General features: G+C 40.5%; 1 protein-coding gene across 1 annotated transcript; it reads right to left on the minus strand.

The window, feature by feature from the left end:
• Positions 1-215: 215 nt before the first annotated feature.
• LOC137273645 (uncharacterized) lies at positions 216-19754 on the minus strand. The gene is made up of 7 exons (XM_067806425.1): positions 19165-19754; positions 8271-8352; positions 6465-6522; positions 5527-5648; positions 4068-4211; positions 3161-3207; positions 216-2113 (listed from the first exon to the last, which is right to left on the minus strand). Exons 1-7 carry the CDS (start codon positions 19231-19233, stop codon positions 2078-2080), a joined length of 558 nt encoding a protein of 185 aa, XP_067662526.1. The 5' UTR covers positions 19234-19754; the 3' UTR covers positions 216-2077.
• Positions 19755-20047: the final 293 nt, after the last annotated feature.

A 20047-nucleotide genomic window follows, 5' to 3' on the forward strand; every position in this document is an offset into this window, starting at 1 on the left:
GGAGATTGTTTGGTTGAAAGTAGGTATCACAAGCTTAGTAATACATGCATCGTTTTAAGTGAATCTCGGAAAAAGGATCACACATTGGACTGCCATGTGCTCACATTGATAAAACGGACGATAATCTAATCCAAATTTATAACCAGTCCAGTCTTTCCCGTGGCGAGGACCCAATGAAAAACAACAACATGTCGATTGTACAACAAAACACAAAATACCAATACAAAATTTATTGTACAACGTTCAAATTATATTATGACCATATGTCAAGCGGTTGAAAATACATTATGGGCAGAGAAAACGGCAACTAATAGATACAACGAAACAACAAATTCTATTGTCTACTGTCAATTATAAAATTATGCAAAATTGATTAAAACTGTACTATTATTAGCATTAATTTAAAGGATATATGCCATGACCTACTAACCATAAACAAAATATATAAATACCTTCATATTTACAAGTATATGCATATACGATGGACATGACTTTTTCCAGGCGTTGATCAACACATGATGATGAGTTCTGATACTGATAGTATTGATGGAATGTACATGAGAGATACACGTTGAACCGAGGATTCCAATATTAAGATTACACGAAAAACGGGCCCTTAAACGTTTTTTACTATATAACATGTCTGTCAAAAAGCTTCTTTGCGCAATAACCCGCTGTCGTTAACATTTTTTCATAAGTTGCGGGATACTCGCTGCTGCAAGACTTAGTTTATTTTAGATTTAAACACCTTTCATTGGAAATAGAGCCTCACGGCGCTAGGCAAATGTATCAATTCAGCGGAAGTAGAGAAGGCGTTGCTCTGACGGTGTACTGTGGTCTAGGTTGAAATGATAGACAATCCTTTACATTTTCAAACATACTTTAACTTGTTTATATACGAATAGTGAGTGAGTGAATTACGTTTTACGCCGCTTTTAGCAATATTCCAGCAATATCACGGCGGGGGACACCAGAAAATGGGCTTCACACATTGTACCCATGTGGGGAATCGAACCCGGGTCTTCGGCGTGACGAGCGAACGCCTTAACCACTACGCTACCCCACCACCCCTTATATACGAATAACTTTGATTTTTGAATATGAACAAATAGAACTTCCCCGTGTTCTTCTGTGGAAGAAATTGATGCCGATGCCTTGGTAATCTCGTTGTTGGTTAATGTTATGAAAAAACATGGAAATGTTAAATACACTGAATCTAGGAAGAAACCATATGAAAGAAATGATATGTGACAAGTGTCTGGAGGACTGGATAGCAGACGGAAGTCTGTAACTGTGATTTTCACAAAGCTTCTAAAATCTTGAAAAAAAAACTTGAGGGTACTGTCAGACCATACCTTTTCTCTAATCCTTGATTAAGACATTTTCCTCATTCTCATTTTCCAACAATTATCACCTCTCTGGATTGCATTAGGGACAGGGCAACAGTAGCTGTCAATCAATGTCACAACAATGTTTCACAACAACTTCAACGGTGGCCTTGACCTTTGACAGGAATCATGAGAATGTTATTTTGGGTATATATTATATGCAAGTAAACACAATCGTTCCTGTAGAAGTTCGTAGAGATCGTAACATTACATAGCCGTATTTTCAAATGACTGAAATTATTTCAACTAAAACATATTCAATGCAGAGCTCTGTCCTATGGAAGAACCATCTCGAGTTTAAGTGTAAATTCAAAATGTAATTTTTTTTTAGAAATTTAACACGAACATGCTGTGCTGTTATTTATCTCGTGGTCTAGACTTTCGTTACAGGTTTCGTTACAGATTCCAAGGCTCTGATAATTATGACTAGATGTATGTAACATAGCGTAAATAAGAGAGTAGGGTTTAAAAGCAAAGCTTTTGCATGCCTTTTCTCGTGGACCGAATTAATGTTGCATGATCGTGAAGGTTTAATCTATCTAAAAACATGTTATGGAAACTCCCAAGGAAGAAACAAACCGAGTTTCACCCATTAATGCCTCGGAAATGTGTCGATGTTTCCAAAGATGAAATGCACATACATAAACATCATAACGTGTAAACGACAGTGGCAGTTATTGCGTGTCATGTTAAAGGGCCCCTCGGTCGTGCGCCGCTCGACGAGCCTGTAAAATATATTGAAAAAATGATCTGTTTTGAAGAGTCTACCAAGATAATACAATTTTCATGGAATGTTGAAGCATTTGAGGAGAGGTTTTAGCATTGCAAACCAACATCAATTTAGACTCTCTTTTCAAATGTGCTGGTATTAACACTAGTTGATCATAACAATATAAAATGATTCAGATACCGTTTGATATCATCACTCGGGATGATCTTAATCTGTCAAAACAACTGATTTTGCAAATTTGCACAAATCCCTTTATTTAATTAGGGGGAAGATTCGGGAAAATTTGTGAAAAAAATAAAATGTTATCAGGGAATATATGAAATTCTGTACTTAAGAATGGAGATGCTTTAAATGGACATACAACTACTTTATTCTGTATAGGGTGTTTCGACGTAGATTCTAACACCGTTGTCAACACTTGCTTGAGAACGAGTTGATTGCTGGATTGTCTGGTCAGACTCGATTATTTACAGACCACCGACATATAGCTGAGAGTGGCGTAAAACTAAACTAAATCACTTACTCACTTGACAATGATCTTAAAATCTATGTTGAATCGTCGCCTATACAGAATGAAGAAGTTGTATATGCATAAAAATTGTCTTCAAGTTTTTTCTCAACTTCTAGAATGCCAGTCAAAGTAATGCTGTACTTAGTCAAAGACACCTTTTATGGAAATGGATATTAGACAGTTAGACAAAAGGCAAGCACAATGCCGATGGATTTAGTAAAGCATCCCGACAGAAATCCCTGTTGGGATTTTCGGATTCAAAACAATGGACTGTAGGGAGGAAGCACTTTTCAAAGCACATCCATAACATGATATTGTTGAATTACCAAATAGTTCTACTTCACTTTACCTGATAGGTTTACCTGAACACCTGAACACCTGAACACCTAGTGTTCATACACATAAACATGAACAATACAGCTCTTGTAAACAGTGGAAAACATGTTGTCACTTGTGGTGTAATGTTCTACACATTCGTTTACATGGGCTTCTAAGAAAGTATTAAAGTGTAGTCTCTTCGTCATAACTTACCATTTCATGGTAAAAGATAAATTCATCTTTTGATACCAGTTCATCATCTGGAACAAAGACATGAAACAACTTTATTAAGGCCCTAATGTCTACTGGCCATGTGGATATTGTATGTGTCCATTCCTATGAAGTGCATAATTAAATATCCATTAGTGGAGCGAGTGAGTTTTGTTTTTGACCGCACTCAGCAACATTCCAGCTATATGGACCCGTGAAGATCCAGAGTAGAATAGGTCTTCAGCAACCCATGCTTGCCACAAAAGGCGACTATACTTGACATAAGAGTCGACTAATGGGATCGGCTGATCAGGCTCGCTGACTTGGTTGGCACATGTCATGGGTTCCCAATTGTGCAAATCAGTGCTCATGCTGTTGATCACTGGAATGTCTGGAATATTGCTGAGTGCTCACTCACTCCAGCTATATGGCGGCAGTCTTTAAATAATCCAGTCTTGAACAGATAACCCAGAGGTCAACAGCATGAGCATTGATCTTTGCAATTGTGAATCGATGACGTGTCCACCAAGTCACCGAGACCGACCACCCGACCCCGTTAGTCGCCTCTTGCGAATTAGCATGGGTTACTGTATCATTTCTAACCCTGATCTTCACCGGTTCCATCAGTGGAATGTTGCGGGAAGTAGCATTACGCGTAGGTCAGAAAAATGAAATAGTTGGAACATGTATGTTAGACAGGTGGAACAGAGCTTGAAATAAGCTTGAGTACAACGGAATATTGCCCAGTTAACCAGACTGGTCTGACGTAAAAAAGCTCGTAAAATGATCATACAAGTGCGCATAACACATGGAAACGTGGCTGCCCTAGTGTAAGCAACATTTATAACGATTAACGCGGGGTCTCAGAGCAGCTTACAAACGTTTACAACCACAACGTCAATGGTCTTACCGTCGATGTCCACTCTTTTGTGTACGTCAATGACGTCGTTTGATGTAATGATGCCATCTGAATCAAAATCTTCTGCCTCGAAGATGAACCTGTACTGTCGACCAGTAGCTTCCCTAGCCTCCATTGATGTCAATTCTCCATTCCCTGGATACAGAATAACGCCAGATTATTTCAGCAATAGTTTATCTGCACGCTCTGTGAAAATGAAAATTTGAAATATTTATGATATAAAACACAGACTCTCGCAAAGTTCAAAACAAGTAAAGCTAAACCCTAAAGCAAAAGTACTTGTAGCATGTTTGTCTGTATATTGGCGGATCCAAGTGGGGAGAGGTGGTGTGTGTGTGTGTGTGTGCGTGCGTGCGTGCGTGCGTGCGTGCGTGCGTGCGTGCGTGCGTGTGTGTGGAGAAAACAATAGGTGCGACACCCCCATTTGGAAAATTCATGGTTCCGCCTGTGCTGTATGGGAGGGGATCAGCTGCATACTCCACCTCGGTGTGCGTCTTACGGTTAGCCAGGACAGTTTCATCTAGTTGTGGAACATAACTTTTAACGAGTGCAGATTCTTGGGTTTATTATTCCATATTTGTTGGGGGCTCATACAGACTCTTTATCACAGGGTTACAAATGCTGCGATTCCATGTGGCGAGATACACGGTGTAGTCTCACACAGAAAGACAAACGGTGCAATAATCTTTCACGATCAGCTTCGAACAGAGCTATTTTTTCAGATGTTAAAACCGATCGTACCGATAGAGTTGTTACTTTCTCCATTGCCAGAATCGTGGTAATGAATGTATTCTATCCTGTGCCTCGATCAGCTTCAAACAGAGCCTTTTTCCAGATGTCAAAAGCTTTGGGACCGACATAGTTGATACGCTTTTCATTATCAGAATTGTGATAATGAAATGTATTCCTTCCTGTGCTTTCTCCCCTACTTCAGTCGTATCGTCGTATGGATAATGTCTGGTGATGATGAAGGACATTCCACGAGGTATTTGATGCCAGTCCAATGGTCATATAACCATAGTTAATGAAAGAAAAACAAGTGGCACAGTTAACAAAAGTGTCAGTGAGGTCGTGTAAAAGCAGCAAGAAGTGATTTCACTGTAAGACAGTTCTTTTCCTTTGAGGCTAAGAAACCGACGGATAAGAAACCGACGTTTGCGAGTTCGAATCCTGATTCACTCGAGGTTTCTTTCTTTGTTTGTCGGCACCATACCTGTGGTTGAGGGTTTCAATAAATGGAAATTATAAGATTTCCTCCCATGTGTATCATGCCAAAGCCTTATAGATGCTTCAAACCCATCTCAACATTTTCTGGAATTACAAAATGTGAGTGAGTCTGGTTTTAGGCTGCCTTGAGCAGTATTCCAGCAATATAAAATATCGTCAGGGTACAAAAGAGAGCAAGAGTGCCTTTTCCATGACGTATTTCACGGTTTTCATTTCAACTTACTGTCTTTGTCCATAAATTTGAAGTGAGCTTTAGCAGCTTGTATCGAGTAAGTTCCGTTTCCGTCGACGTCGAGCATGCGATAGTAGTCATTCAGCTTGTCGTAAACATTTCTGTTTACTTCCCTGCAATGTGGAGAAAACATGAACATAAGGATTGCAGTGTAACGAGTAATGTTTGCGTTTTGCCATGAAAAAATACAAAATACTTTCAATTAAAATTGTTTAACAAGTCAACAGCATAACACATGAGGACATATATTTAGGGACTGGTCTTATGTCATAGGAACGGTTGTGGGCATGAGGATAGAAGCGTAAAGTGGTACGGCTATCTTTGAAGGGCATTTAGAAGTGAAATACATAAGAATGAAGATTTTTATGGATGTCAACTTCTTTATATGAGAACACAACGTTTCGGAGTTAATGCTTACTCCTTCATCACCTGAAATTCATCACCTGATGAAGGAGTAAGCATTAACTCCGAAACGTTGTGTTCTCATATAAAGAAGTTGATATCCATAAATATCTTCATTCTTTGGTACGGTTGTGTTATGAAAAATGATAAAGTAAACAACATGATAAATAGGAACGAATGTAGGGATTCGTCATATATTTTAAGGAGGATTGTGGAAATAAGGAGTGCAGCGTGAAGTGATACTTTTGGACATGTATCATGAAAACATTGCAAAGTAACTTATTAGTATATTGATAAAGGGGAACATATATTCAGGGACTGGTCATTATTACAAAATGGAGGTGGTTGGTCGCTGTCTCACCCATCACTGGTCCCATACGAACTATAATACATTACCAGTCCTTGAAACCCCAGCGACTAACGTCATTTCTTCCTCGATTATTTATAAATCTAGTGAATATAAAGCAACCTCAATCATTCACCGCTTAAACTGATTCTTTAACCCGCAGCATCCGGGTCTTACTTACAGCTCGAGGTTTCCCACTGTGACCTTCACCTTTTCTGGTTCAATCAATTGACCACGCACTGAAAATAGAATTTTACACTAAATTATCATATCATCAAATATATGACTATCTCTTTAATGTTTAGTATATAATCAGTTTGCTGTTTAACGCCACATATGCAAGTTACCAAATATGGTATATTTGATAGCGTATATTTCATTGAAGAAAAGGTGCATCGTTCATGTGATTGACAACTAACTTGCGGACACTGAACAGGCTAAGGAGTCACGTTCAGTTATTGTAATGATATACACACATTTCGTATTTCCCTTACACTATATTATGAGAACTTAGCGATTGATCGCTATTTGGCATATATATTGATTGACTGACTAATTAATTCATTTATGGCGTCAACATCCAGCTGCGCTCCTCAAAGACGCATTGGTTTTTTTTTCTCTCGATCATTGGATGTCAGTCTCAAACGGCACACTGTCTAATCAATCTCAACTCCCTGGTGTGTACACAACTGTTGCACCCACAAGGCGCACCGAGTTATGTGGCTTTCCCGTTCTTACGAGATATCCTTTCACAGCTGGGTGAACTGGGGCGCATAGTCACATTACCTACGCCCTGATGTTTGCACGTATTCATATGGCCACCACCATCACGTCATTTACGAACGGATTCGCGAGTTCCTTTAGGTACACAGAATTGTGTACTGTACCCTTGGGGTTGTCAAAACACTGCAGTGGTCTGCATGTAAAATTGACTAAGAGATTTTTTTACAGGTGGGACCGATCTCGGCACCTCAAGCTCGCTGAATCACTAGCCTGGCGCCTCCACACAGACATACAAAGCTTGCCAGAAAGTGTTAGGGCGGATAGCTTCAAGCAGTTGTGACTGTCTGTCAGATTGTTCACTTAAAGGCACAATGTCACACATTTTCGATGATATTTTCGCCTACATTTTCCATGTCGGGAACATTTGCTCTCCCTTCAGCTTCGTATTGATGCAAGTAATACTTACTACCCAACAGATAACACTTGCCATATATGGCGTGTAAACTATGTAAACCTGACATAAAAAACTGTCGGTGTTATTTGTGGTTGCCGAACTGCTTTCAGTCCCAAGTTGGCTTACAGGACATTCGTGCAAATCGCCCCAAGGGACATAACTCTATGGGGTTCGCTTGAAATTCATTCTCTTCCCACAGAGGTTACTTGTCATATCTTCCTATGAACCTCTGTTCTAATACGGCTCTTTCATGGTGCGAGTATTTAAGATTTGTGATAGGTTGCCATCTGATTTAGTTGTGCAATCAGCGACGTTCTTTCAAAAGTAATCATTCGTAATTCCCGTATGCATGTGACAAGTAGCCTCTGTGGGAAGAGAATGCTTGAAATTATGCTCGGCTGATAGAAGGCCTGAGAGTTTATTTAATACAACGTTGCATTAATCCATTTGAAGTTATTAATTTTATGCTGTAATCTAAATAGGTAATTTTTGGGGAAAAGATATTATATGGTAGCGTCCCTGAGGGCTGACAGTTCAGTTAGTACGATAAATGCACTATGTATACTGAGAGACATAAAAACGCATACTGGACTCTCTACATAAGTCCGTTTTAGAGATGTTGCTGTTTCCAAAAGCAAACGTAATCCTCTGTAAACACTACAATACTCTTAAGAATTCGTCATAATACCACTTTCTCTACCGTGATATGTAATTTTTGGAAATATGTCTGACATTTATTAGTGAAATGCGTTTGTATTTCCTCACAGTATGTTTTAGAGAAGTTGTGACGTAGTGCATATTAGTACTTACAGACCACCACAACCACGCATGACACGATGAGGGACGCCAGCGTGACAGCTATGATGAATAGGGTGAACTTGTAACACGCAGTCTGAAACAAAGATTTGAAAATATAATAAATAAACAAGCTGTACAGAAAGGATTGTTGTTCAGAGGTTTCGCAAGTTCAGAAAGCTGTCAGATGTTGTCTTTTTTCGTGAAACCACTGAATATTTGTATGGTGTGGAGAAATGAAGTTTAGGATTCGGACTCATGATTAGTTGATCCTGATATACATATTGACGCTTCTTTACACAGTGAATTTCGCCATCGTAAACAACCCATATTTCGTCACCACTTGCCCCTTTCCGAAACCTACATATAACATGGATCCGCAAAGGGGCTATTCGGCTTCTCTAGAATCAACATGAGTTGCTTACGAATGGTTTGATGTAACCAAGCGCTCAGGGCCAATGCGGGTGGCTCAGGGCCAACACGCCACAGGTGTACCTCTCGCTTATGGCAGACATAATTTTATTGGCGCTTCAAAAGCCTTCGCTGCCTTGTTTACATACAGAGAGACTGCTTGACACAGTTACGCAGTTCGTGACCTTGGATATGTCTGGCATGTGACTTATGTCGTACATGTGTAATAGCATAAATTACGGTTATCGTTATGCCATCAATATCTATGTCACGCAGCTTGACTGCAGCACATGTACATGCAAGCTGCTCTGTGGGCAATATATAACTCAACTATAGCCTGAAATCAACTGTGACCGTGAAAATTACATTCATAATCACTGTAACATCTGTGTAGTGTAATCATTACAGAAATGTAATACATCAACAGTAGTACTGATAACATTTAATGTATGTGAAAGATTAGAATTTGAACAGCAGTTGAACAAGGATTCAATAATTCCTTCGGTTTTCCACCTGTACATATGCTAACAATTAATAGTTTTAGAACATACTGGGCAACTCTTTTTTGATATTAGTTGGTGTTGCTGCGTCAGGGTCAGCAGTTCATGGGTATCCGTTCTAGTTTTCAGGTGAACAATTGATTTGCCTCTGCATGTGTTTGTGATAGGTGTCTTCTGTGGGTGTCATTCAGATTTACCAGTGATTCCTAAACCCGCACTCATCATAACATTGTCCACCGGGAAGGCTTTTAGCAGATATTTTTTGTGATTACCGAACGGGTTTTGTAGCTTTTATAAACTTGATTTGGGATAAAACTGTTCTCACGAATATTCTCCTAGGTTAAACATGTCGTAAAATGCGACTAACGGTATCCTGTGGTCAGACTCGCTGACTTGGTTGACACAATTGCCAATTGCGCAGATCAATGCTCATGTTGTTGTCCACTGGCTTGTCTGGTTCAGACTCGATTATTTTCACACTTCCGCAGTATATCTGGAACACTGCTGCGTGCGGCGTAAAAGTGAACTCACTCACTTCTAGCTTAAACATCATTGACTCCTAAGATGCAAACGTTTGAGACTTGCAAAACTTTGGGCCCATCTCTTGCACCTGAAAAGGTTAGAATATTTGATATGTACTGAACAGCAAACGAAACGCTAATGTGTTTTGTCAAGTTTTCAAAAAGGAGACATAACCATAATGAGATTTCATTCTTCCGAAACTTCAGTTTGTTTTGCTGTTCAGTATATTTCGATCAGGCCCGGGCCTTAACATTGACTCAATCACCAGCTGTCGGAATTCACTCGCGTGAAGGTCATTAAATGGCGTGACCCGCCGTTATACGACAGGAGCATTGTTTTTTTTCATCTTTTGTCTAAAGCCCTCTCACACAATCACAGTCGCTCATTCACTGGTACCTGTTGAAAGATCGATTTAACAATGATTGTAGTGTTGGTAATAAGGAGGTCGCTAGAGCGTTCACGTGCGTGGTCGTGTGATATATATCCTCTCGAGGGATGTAATAAATTCATAAAAAAGAAAACAACCGATTGTTGTTTGAATATATTACAAAAACATTTGGTGGTGGTGGTGGTGGATAGAAATGCGTTACCAGTAATCCTACAAAAAAAAACCTGCAATCTTTTGCGATTGTATTGACTTCCTTTTTTTATATGGAAAACAGTTCTTTCTAATCTTTATACGACGTCTCGGAGCTAATTCTCGAATATACCGATTCTTGCTCCCGAATTAGCTCTGAAACGTCGTGTAAAGATGTAAAGAAGGTGTTATCAATATAAACGTATCTTGTATTCATGCTCATTCAGCTTCTATATGCCCTTCCGAAACTGCTGGAGCAAACAATCTAGTGATCTACAACACGAGCATCGATCTACGCAGTTACGATACGATGATGCATCAACTAAGCCAGCGAGCCCGAATCTCGTAACCCTCCCGCTGGAGAAGACCAGAATAGGCCTGGGGGGTGGGGGTAGCCTAGTGGTTACAGCGTTCGCTCGTCACGCCGAAGGCCCGGGTTTACTGGTGTCCCTCATCGTGCTGGATTATTGCTAAAAAGCGGCGTAGAACTAAACTCACTCACTCACTCACTCATCAAAGGGCAGAGACCCGTGAAGATCCGCCTTTGAATTGATGCTTGCGACAAACGGGAACGGGTGTTCAGGCTCGCTAACTGGGTTGACACATGGCATCGATCGATTTTCATGCTGTTGATCCCCGGATTGTCTGGTCCAGATGCCATTATTTACATAACGCTGCCACATAACTGGAATGGTGCTGAGTGTGGCGTAAGATTAAACTCACTCACTCGAAGGGCAGAACAGAACACACCGAGATTGTTATTGTGTATGGAATTGGAAAGAATTACTGTTAAATTGATTATGTCTTTCATGTGACTTGTTCTTGCCTCAGTATGTAAAACAGGGGCTTGGTAATCACGTGCAAAAATATATAGCTTAAACAATTCCGGGACAAGACATTACTCTGCGATTGCATCAGTCCTGTTTAAAAAGTGTCGAAAGAACAGCACATATACTGATTTTCTTAAAGATATCAGTATGGGATGATATAACAATACTTGAAATAGATATATTTTACAGAACAGAGCATAAATGAGGGGGTTTAGTTTTACGCTTTTTAGGTTTTTACGTTTCTACGTTTTTAGTTTTTAGTTATTAGCAATATTCCAGCAAAATTACCCGTGCTTTAATCACAAGATTGACCCATCACCATCCCAACAAGTGTAGATGCACAGCCTGTGTACAGAGTCCGATGAGATACTAGAAGTCATCCAGTAATTATTACACGGAAAATGATATAGTTAAATGATAAATATTTAATCATGAAACAGACAACACACATGTAAAGCCACGGAAAGTTGCATTGTCAAAAAATGTGAAGAGGTTCAAGGTACTGTCACCTGTGTGAATCCAGAAAAGGGGTCGTATCAACTGTTTCCTTCTAAATATTGTATTTCGGTACAGATGTGGCGTTTACAGCTGTGACATTTGTAGTCCTTTTGGTATTTCCGTCTCCGTTATTGGTTATTAGTTGTGTTGTTATTAATGTACCACATAATCAAACGTACGTCTAAATGAACATAACATTTATTTGTAGTTTTGAGCAAATCCCTAGACGTTGTTCCAACAACATGTGCTGTGACTTGGTATCACGCCCCACGCAGGTCACGACCGCGAATAACCGACCTTTCCCTGAGCCAAACAAATCGTGCACGTTTCGGCGATCGCTTCATGTTTGCAAACACGGTTTAAGGCAACGTGTGGCGATATATAGCTGGATAAGGAATGGCATAGCATGAACGTTATGGTACGGGGTAGAGTTGATCTTCAGCAACCCATGCTTGTCGTAAGAGGCGACTAACGTGACTGGGTGGTCAGGCTCGCTGAGGTTTTGGTTGACGCGTCATTGTATCCCGATTGCGCAGATCGATACTCATGTTGATGATCACTGGATTGTCTGGTCCAGACTCAGTTAAATTATAGGTAATCGCCACAAAGCTGGAATATTGCTGGATGCGGCGTAAAACAACAAAAACACGAAACAATGAGACTAACGTTATGAATGATGCATAATTCCGTGTAACACAGCCACACAGCCACACAAGGGTGTGCGGTTGCTATGTTGATGCATGCATCGTAAAATACAACCCCCATCACCTTCGAAACCCTCCCAAACTAACAACTAGTCTCAGAAATGAACACATTTTACATATAAAAATGTTCACACTATAAATAGTAAAATGTAATGAAAAAGAACCCTGAGCCTTTCTTACTTTCCAGAGACCCTGACGCTGTGGAAATCTAGAGTTGCCACATTTTGTAGACTTGTATGGACTTCCTTGGATATGTCAGTCTACTGACCTTTCTAAAGTCGGCTATTTTACGAACGGGTTGTTGATCATTCACTACAGCGTTGACGCATCATGGATAAGCAAGGTGGCACACATACACTGAGTCAAAATAGAAACTTCACATTCTTTCTTTAGGGGGTTATAAAAGAACAAGAGATGGTAAGATGGTTAAACTGTTATTATTTCATTGCTGAGATCTGTGTGATGTACTCGATACACTGACAGTGCCACAATCAGTTCCATTAGGCTACACCGACGTTCCATAACATAGGTATACAGAATGTCAAGTCACAATATGGACGTCGAGAATGGAGATTGGCAGCCTACAACCGATTTCGAATGGTCTGTAAGGGCAGTCGACTCTAAACATCTCAGCCCAAGCTGGTTCGTGTAGCCGGCAGAAATCTGTTACGTAGGTGACTTTGGGGGATTAGAAGTGGTGCCAGTTTGTTGTAGACGACCTCGCAAGTCATACACAGTACGACGGCTGCATCCCGTTGCTCTTGCGACGTCAATAACTGATCTGCCCGTTTGGAACATGCCAACGACACGTTCACGTTGCACATTTGCAACAATCGCGGCATTTAAAGTACTCGTGCAAACACGTGCAAATCAAGAAAACTTCAAAGCGAAGATCACATGACTGCACGCGCAAAACCTGATTTGGCCCTAACGTCATTTGCACGACGAATGGATGGGTTTGAGTGGGTTCTGCTAAAAAATTTATTCTTTATTTTTGAAAATTATACTTTGTTAAGTTTCTTTTTTGGCTCAGTATATTTGGATATATTTCATGCCATAAGTTAACTCTAATTTCATTTACTCGAAGGATCAGTTAAGTTAGTTCGGTAAAACAGTAGATTTTTTCATACCGCGTCACCATATTCCCTGAACATTGATGAGTTGGGCGTGAAACTAAACTCACTCACTCACTATTTTCATTTCGACTACTGTATTGAGCAACAGACTGGGATCAAACACGCAAGTGTTCGATATATCCATCATTTCGTCATAAGAGTGATTGTTATAAACGGTGTTTCAGCATTCTTGAGGATTACTACTGAAAGTCATGTCGATTGTTAACGGTATAAGCCGAGCGACCGGTATTGCCACTGATCTATGTAACACGAGGCAGCCATGTTGGAGGTCGTCTATCGAGACGGGTGTTCCTTTCCTTTAACCCTAAGACGAAACCAAGTCTAATATTACAACGAAAGGTGCTGTTGTTTGTCTTTAATCAGAATGCACGTGACACTCAGCAGTGCCTTTCGTATGCACATCAGTTGGTAGGACATGAACGCCCGCATTACGACTATGATTGAGATAATAATGTGATTGACATTCGTATATATGCAAACGGCAATTCCCAAATGTCACTTTAATGAAAATATCACCCCCTGAGTTGTTGCTTCCAAGCCTAATCGTCCTCGTTTTCAACGATAATTTCGGAAGCACTAATCAATTAAAGTGGTGTTGTATAAGATGCGGGTTGTGTAACGACACACTCCGAGTCTGAACCAGTGTTTGATACCATGAGCTTCGATCTATGTAATTGGGATACAATGTCACGTGAACACCATATCGCGGGTAATGCTTACTTTCTCTCTCATGTAGCTCGTAAAGCATTCGTTTACATCCGTGGTTCATAAAAGAAGATCTGGTTTAGAAGTGATCTTCAGCAATCCATGCTTGTCGAAGGAGTTGAATACGGGTAAATTGGAACTGGTCTCCAGCGATCCATGCTTGTCATAGAAGGTGAATCCGGGTTAGAACTGATCTTCAGCAACCCATAAAAGGCGACTTGTCCCATGTATGTCATCGAATCCCATTTGCATAAACAGATGCTCATGATGTCGATCACCCGTCCAGTATTCATTATTGATATGGCTGAAATCTTACTGAGTGCAGCGTTAAGAAAACAAAATAAAAACAAACAAAAAAATAATAAAATAAAAGAAGAAGAAAAAAAAACAAGAAGACATGCAATGTATTTTGCTATCGGATCTCTGTTAGATCTAGATGTTTGGAATGTTTTGGTATTAGGCTAAATGATATAAAGATGTACCGGTCTGCTTAAAGCGTTCGCTTGTCACTCCGAAGACCCGGGTTCGGTTCCACACATGGATGAAATGCGAAGCCCATTGCCCGTGTTCCCCGGTTTGTAATTACCGGAATAATGCTAAAAGGGCGTAAAACTTAACTCACTCACTCACTCAGGATGTTGCCATGTTTCCTAAGCAAGAACACGTCTAACAGATACCTTTTCCTGCAGGAACTAACGAAGCCATTCGTTTCGATTCGTCAACTGCTGAAGCATATTTTGTCGATGTATACGCCCGTCATATCATTTCGATGCATGCCAACTCGAAAATTAATCCCTGTTAACTTAGTCTACAAAGCACTATTATTGCGTTCATTGTATTTCACCAAGTAAGAACCGTACAAATCGCAAAAGACTTACAGAATCAAGAAAAATCGGCAGTTGACACATGCCTCAGATACTGAACACAGGGTAACCTCCACAACTGTAGTGATAATACTTTTTAAACTGTTTCCAGCCATGCTTTTTTCGTCAAAACGCAACTTAATGGACACGCCCGAATCTTCCCATGAGGAACACACATCGCGCGAGGTGTTGATCGTCGTCGACGAAGGCTTCAGCACGAAAACAGGAGCACCACGTGGAAAGTTGTGGGGTTAGCAACACGTGTGTGGAATGGTTATTTCTCGCTCTGCGTTTCCACATGGGGAAATGGTAAAACGACTGGAATTGGTTTAGAATACGTTTGGCAAATAACGCCGGATGTGTTGTAGAACTGGAACTTGAGTTATGTGGATGACTGGCATGAAATCATCGGCTCAGTATGTCTTTGATGGTGTTTACGTAACGTGCATATTGCACTTGAATATGGTTTTACGCCGCTTTAAGCAATATCCTTATCCTTGTTAGCCAGTAGCCCTCTACACCGACCAACAAATAAGTGAGTGTTGTTTCACAACGCAGCTTGATTTCATTCCGCTGTTGGGATGGTAGGGATAGTCCAGTTGTTTAAGCGTTCGCTCGTCCGGGTTCGATTCCCCACTTGGGTATGATGTCTGGATTAATCTTCAGATGTTCCTCGCTGTGGTATTGCTCTAATAGTTATGAAAGAGGCGTAAAACAATACTCACGATAAATAGCTGTATAGAGCCGCATCCTATCAACAATCGAATCCGGACCAGACAATCCAGTGATCATCAACATGAGGATGACATTTGTGTCAGTCAAGTCTGCGAGTCTGACCACCCGATTCCATTTGTCACCTCTTAGAATAGGTTTCTGAAGATCAATTTAGACTCAGATCTCTCCCACAGCAAGCGGTTCTTTCTCCAACAGCAAGCTGACACGTGGCTGTTTAACTGTTTAAAAGCAGAGTCAAACTCACTCATTCCCTCACTTTTAGATATTAGTCTTTGGAAGTGATCAAGATAGTGATAGTAGGCGACCTCCCTAAGGCGCCAGGCTCGTGATCCAGAGGGCTTGAAGTGTCGGGATCGAGTCAACCTGTGATCGGGTATAAAAACCTTGGAGTTGACTTTGTGTGCAGACTCTTGTAGTGTTGTCACTGTTTACAACACTCAACCCTATGCATTTAAAAGAACCCAGCGAATCCGTTGATAGTCTCGCATACTCCCCGGGGAGTTGATATTGATAATACAATGTGTCGTTGAGACTGACATCCAATGCCCCATGTAAAATACCAGCGCCTTGAGGATGTACTACTTGCGTGGGCACACTCGCACGCACGTACTTGCGTGCGTGCGTGCTAATACACGTAAAGGCAGGAATTTATGGAAGTCAGCGTTTCTATTTGGATGGACTCGACTTTTCGGAGTATATTCGCTTCCTCTTCCTCAAAATAAAGAAGCAGAAATCCATATATTATTGCCTTGAACTAATATCTAGCAAATACAGGAACCATTTAAACACCCGTGGCGAGTTTTGGTCACAAATCAATATCACTTTAAAATTGATATTTACTGTTATAAGTGCTCGGGTGACATATACAACACTATGGATTATTCGTTAAATGCACCAGTGATCAGGTGTTTGATTGATTGATGCGACAGGTGCCATTACAAATTACGCTTGTTAGCTAATGACGGCATGAATACTTAAACTGAAAGCAATTTCAGTCAGTTTGCATCCATCTGATCCCTGTATAGAATACAGACCCGTGAAGGTCCCGGGGTAGAATAGGCCTTCAGCAACCTATGCTTGCCATAAAAGGCGACTCAGCTTGTCGTAAGAGGCGACTAACGGGATCGGGTGGTCAGGCTCGCTGACTTGGTTGACACATGTCATCGGTTCCCAATTGCGCAGATCGATGCTCATGTTGTTGACCACTGGATTGTCTGGTCCAGACTCGATTATTTACAGACCGCCGCCATATAGCTGTAATATTGCTGAGTGCGGCGTAAAACTAAACTCACTCACTGTATAGAATACAATATAAAAACTGTAACACATACTAGTGTTAATGAGATAATTGATTATTTCTTTTTAAGTGTAACTAACAATGTAACATATTCCTAAAAAATGGAGAATATTAAAACCACTGACGAATCATAACAGATGAATTGCTGCCAATCAATTACTGAAATTGACAACGTGAGTGGAATTCCCTACTGACTGACAGAAATTGACACACTGGGTACGGCTATTTACACTTGCTCTAAGCAGCAATCGACATATAACTAGTCTACTTACTCAAAGGCCATTTCAACTTATAAATATGCAATGTAATGTCGGTGAATTAAAAACACTAGGCCAACATTTCTGCAAGATGTTGACAAAGCAACAATTGACGGAAGCTTCAGTTGCTATTTTTAGTTGTGTCCATTTCAGTATTGGAAAATATATAACACGTGCACAGTACTGGAATAAGCGCCAACCAATCGCCATGCTATATGTCGTAAAATATCACTGCTGCTATAGGACGATAGTAAACAGCTCCTGCATGGGATATTATTGTGCATTACCCTGATGAACATATTCCATTATCGATCATAGTTTGTTGGAATAAGCAAAACAATGTTTAAGCCTGAGCACAGCTGTGTCCACAATGAGGCGAACGTTGCCGACAGCAGCATCAATGACACACCACATTGACTAGAACCAGATAATTTCTGAATAATTGAATAGATTGGTAGCCATTAAACACCCCATATTTTGTAGTTTCCTTTCAGACATTTGCAGGCATATTTGATGGTTTACATTTGCGTTTAAGACCAAGGCACCGAAATATATATATGTGCAATTCATATATATATGAATTAGTGTCACATATTAAGAGTATTTTTTTCATTTTGTGAATAAAATAGTTGACAATATTGATTAAATGTTGTAATGTTGTATACTGTTTCCTTGTTTAGACAAGGACAGGGGATGTCGTGTACTAGGTTCGATTAAACAATTAAATTATTATTAAATTATTTGCATTTAATTAGATGAGTGAGTGGAATTTAGAAATTTTGCGCTAGTATCACAGCGGGGGACACCAGAAAAAAATGGGCTTCGCCTACCTATGTGGGGTTTCGAACCCGGACCTTGGGCGTGACGAGCAACTGCTATAACCAGATAAGCAACCCCACTACCCCCTGACTGAAAAACAAACACTAACTTTAAATAAGTTTTGAAACTAATTCACTTTATAAGAAAATAGCAACTAGCTTAAATTGAGAGTGTAGGATATTTGTATTCGGATATTTGGGTCTGTTATTTATTAAATACGATTATTAAATGTAATCTGTTTATTAAGGGAGTAATACGAGCGAGATAGGAAGAACGTTGGCACTGTGATAATCATGTGTCTTGATTTCTTTAACGCTGCACTCGACAACATTGCAGCTATTAAATGGCGGCAACTGAAATTCGCGTCTCAATCTGATGTAGATACTATGAACAATAACTCTAGATATCAAGTTGATGATAACACAAGATTAATCAATCAGTCAGTGTAGCCATGGGATTGGGAACGTCGTAACGTGTTCTAACACTCAACCCCGAAAGAAGCCTGTTTTATGCTGTATTTGTATAAGGATCTCTTAGGTATGTGGTAGAGTGACCAGCTGGTTGTCCAGCTTAATGCCCATTGGTCACGACACACCTCCACATTCAGATTCACTCGGATTGTTCCGTTACCTACCTTATTTCACGGGTTAGTCAAGAGGTTAAGGCGTTCTTTCTTCACTCCGAAGACCGGGGTTAGATTCCCTACATGGTGTAAATCCATTACTGGTGTTCTCCGTTGTGACGGTAAAAAAGCGTCGTAAAGCTAAACTCATTCACTACACCATGGGCAATATTATTATAACATAGTCTGTTCCAATGGTGCGATAATACAATGCACGTTAGTGTGAACGTGTATTAATGTAAAGTAGCCAACAGCAATACTACATTTCCTTTCTACCGGCAAAAACTACATATTCCTTCCGCTAGCTTTGTAAAACTGAGGATAACTTAAACCAATCTTTCACTGCCCTCTTTTTTCCACATTCCTCCATCACTTGACCTGCACTTGGTACAGTCAGTGGCCAGTCAGCGGTCACTGCAAATAGATATCTCACCTTTCTACACAAAGACTTCTTCTTCCCATCGATAACCTGTACCTGTCCGGAGTTTCCCTGCCTCGTCATACTTCAGTGTTAATCCTTATCCTCTTTAATCCTAATCCGGGATGAGAGACAACTGGCTCCTTGTTGACAGTGATGTCAGCTCAACCCACTCCAGAATATGTCAGTCACTTCCTGGTAATATCGCTCGTGATGCTACAAAGTTTTAACAAGCTTGTTGTTAGCGTCAAACTCAACAATCCATCAAATCCGCGCGTTTGTCTTCCGTACAGTTTCTGTACAGCACGAGTTGTCGCTATTACATCCACATGCACAGGCAACTCAGCGTCACAAACCACAGCTAAGCTACACTAGCTGTATCTCAACGCTGCGTATTCCCCGCCAATATTCAACTGATGCGCCAACTTGCGTGCTCTCCGTCAAAGCGAACCGTTAATTCAAAATTGATAAAGCCTATCGCTCTGCTGCAGACCATGGCTTTCTCTTTGTCACTGGCATTGAACAGCGAGAGTACACCATCTACTGGAACAGTCCACCGCTGAGCAGGGAGTACAGTGCAGGGCGCGGCTAACTTCCCCTTGGTTGCCATGTGGTTCGCATCTACCAGGATGTGTGTGTTAGGGGGCTATTTTAGTGGGTCGCCAGTGGGCGAAACATGTTGTTTTGATGACGAATATAATAAACCAAGACCCAACATGCTTACCCTTTTTCTCGCAAATTCCTGTGTCAGTGATCTATTCGTGTGATTTTGTCGTTGTCCATGTACTTTCTTTCGTCGGAAAACCGAGACTAGTTTTTCTGTCGCATGTTATATCATATAGAAAGTATATTCCTTCATATGAAGCATTTGCATAGGCGAGTTATTTTCAAATGGTTA

This window comes from Haliotis asinina, chromosome 2 (genome assembly GCF_037392515.1).
Source record: "Haliotis asinina isolate JCU_RB_2024 chromosome 2, JCU_Hal_asi_v2, whole genome shotgun sequence".
NCBI classification, from domain to species: Eukaryota; Metazoa; Mollusca; class Gastropoda; order Lepetellida; family Haliotidae; genus Haliotis; species Haliotis asinina.